At 46.9% G+C, this 936-nt stretch overlaps 1 protein-coding gene across 1 annotated transcript; it reads left to right on the top strand.

The window, feature by feature from the left end:
• Positions 1-133: 133 nt before the first annotated feature.
• LOC102044462 (histone H2B 1/2/3/4/6) lies at positions 134-901 on the top strand. The gene has a single exon (XM_005421899.3). The coding sequence runs from the start codon at positions 149-151 to the stop codon at positions 527-529; it is 381 nt and encodes a 126-aa protein (XP_005421956.1). The 5' UTR covers positions 134-148; the 3' UTR covers positions 530-901.
• Positions 902-936: the final 35 nt, after the last annotated feature.

Consider the following 936-nt stretch of genomic DNA (forward strand, 5'->3'; position numbering starts at 1 on the left):
CCTGACATTACGTTGGTACTTTCTACTCCAATAGGAATGTAACAATTACGATCCTCTAATTTGCATAACGCCGTTATAAATAGGGGGGGCAGGCGCCATTTTCGATGTTGTTGTGCTACAGGGAAGATCCTGAAAGAAAACATTAAGGATGCCTGAGCCGGCGAAATCTGCTCCAGCACCGAAGAAGGGCTCCAAGAAGGCCGTGACCAAGACGCAGAAGAAGGGCGACAAGAAGCGCAAGAAGAGCCGCAAGGAGAGCTACTCCATCTACGTGTACAAGGTGCTGAAGCAGGTGCACCCCGACACGGGCATCTCGTCCAAGGCCATGGGCATCATGAACTCCTTCGTCAACGACATCTTCGAGCGCATCGCGGGCGAGGCCTCGCGCCTGGCGCACTACAACAAGCGCTCCACCATCACCTCGCGGGAGATCCAGACGGCCGTGCGCCTGCTGCTGCCCGGCGAGCTGGCCAAGCACGCCGTGTCCGAGGGCACCAAGGCTGTCACCAAGTACACCAGCTCCAAGTAAATACTTGGCTAAAATCTGCTTAACCCAAAGGCTCTTTTAAGAGCCACCCACTTTATCAACAAAAGCTTTAATTTCTTTAGTTGCACATTTTTTTCATAGCTTGGTTTCTAAATGCCTTTATGATTAATGTTTAACCCCAAGTATCGAAAAAAACTATCGTTTAGTAATACGAACATAAATCACATATTTACCCTCTTCGTGTTTTTCAGGCTTGCATCTTTTTTTTTCCCTTATGAGCCCAAATATTTACTGAAAAGTCCTTATTTTACCTGTTATGCACTAATTGCTTAAATTGTCAGGTTGTATAAGGGCAGCTTCCCTGTGTCACCCATTTGCCGTGTGCTGTTACATAAAGTCCTTTCTGAAAAGTGAGAATGGAAAATGTTAAAATTATTTTCCACCCCGGT

Source organism: Geospiza fortis, unplaced genomic scaffold (assembly GCF_000277835.1).
Source record: "Geospiza fortis unplaced genomic scaffold, GeoFor_1.0 scaffold173, whole genome shotgun sequence".
Lineage (NCBI taxonomy): Eukaryota > Metazoa > Chordata > Aves > Passeriformes > Thraupidae > Geospiza > Geospiza fortis.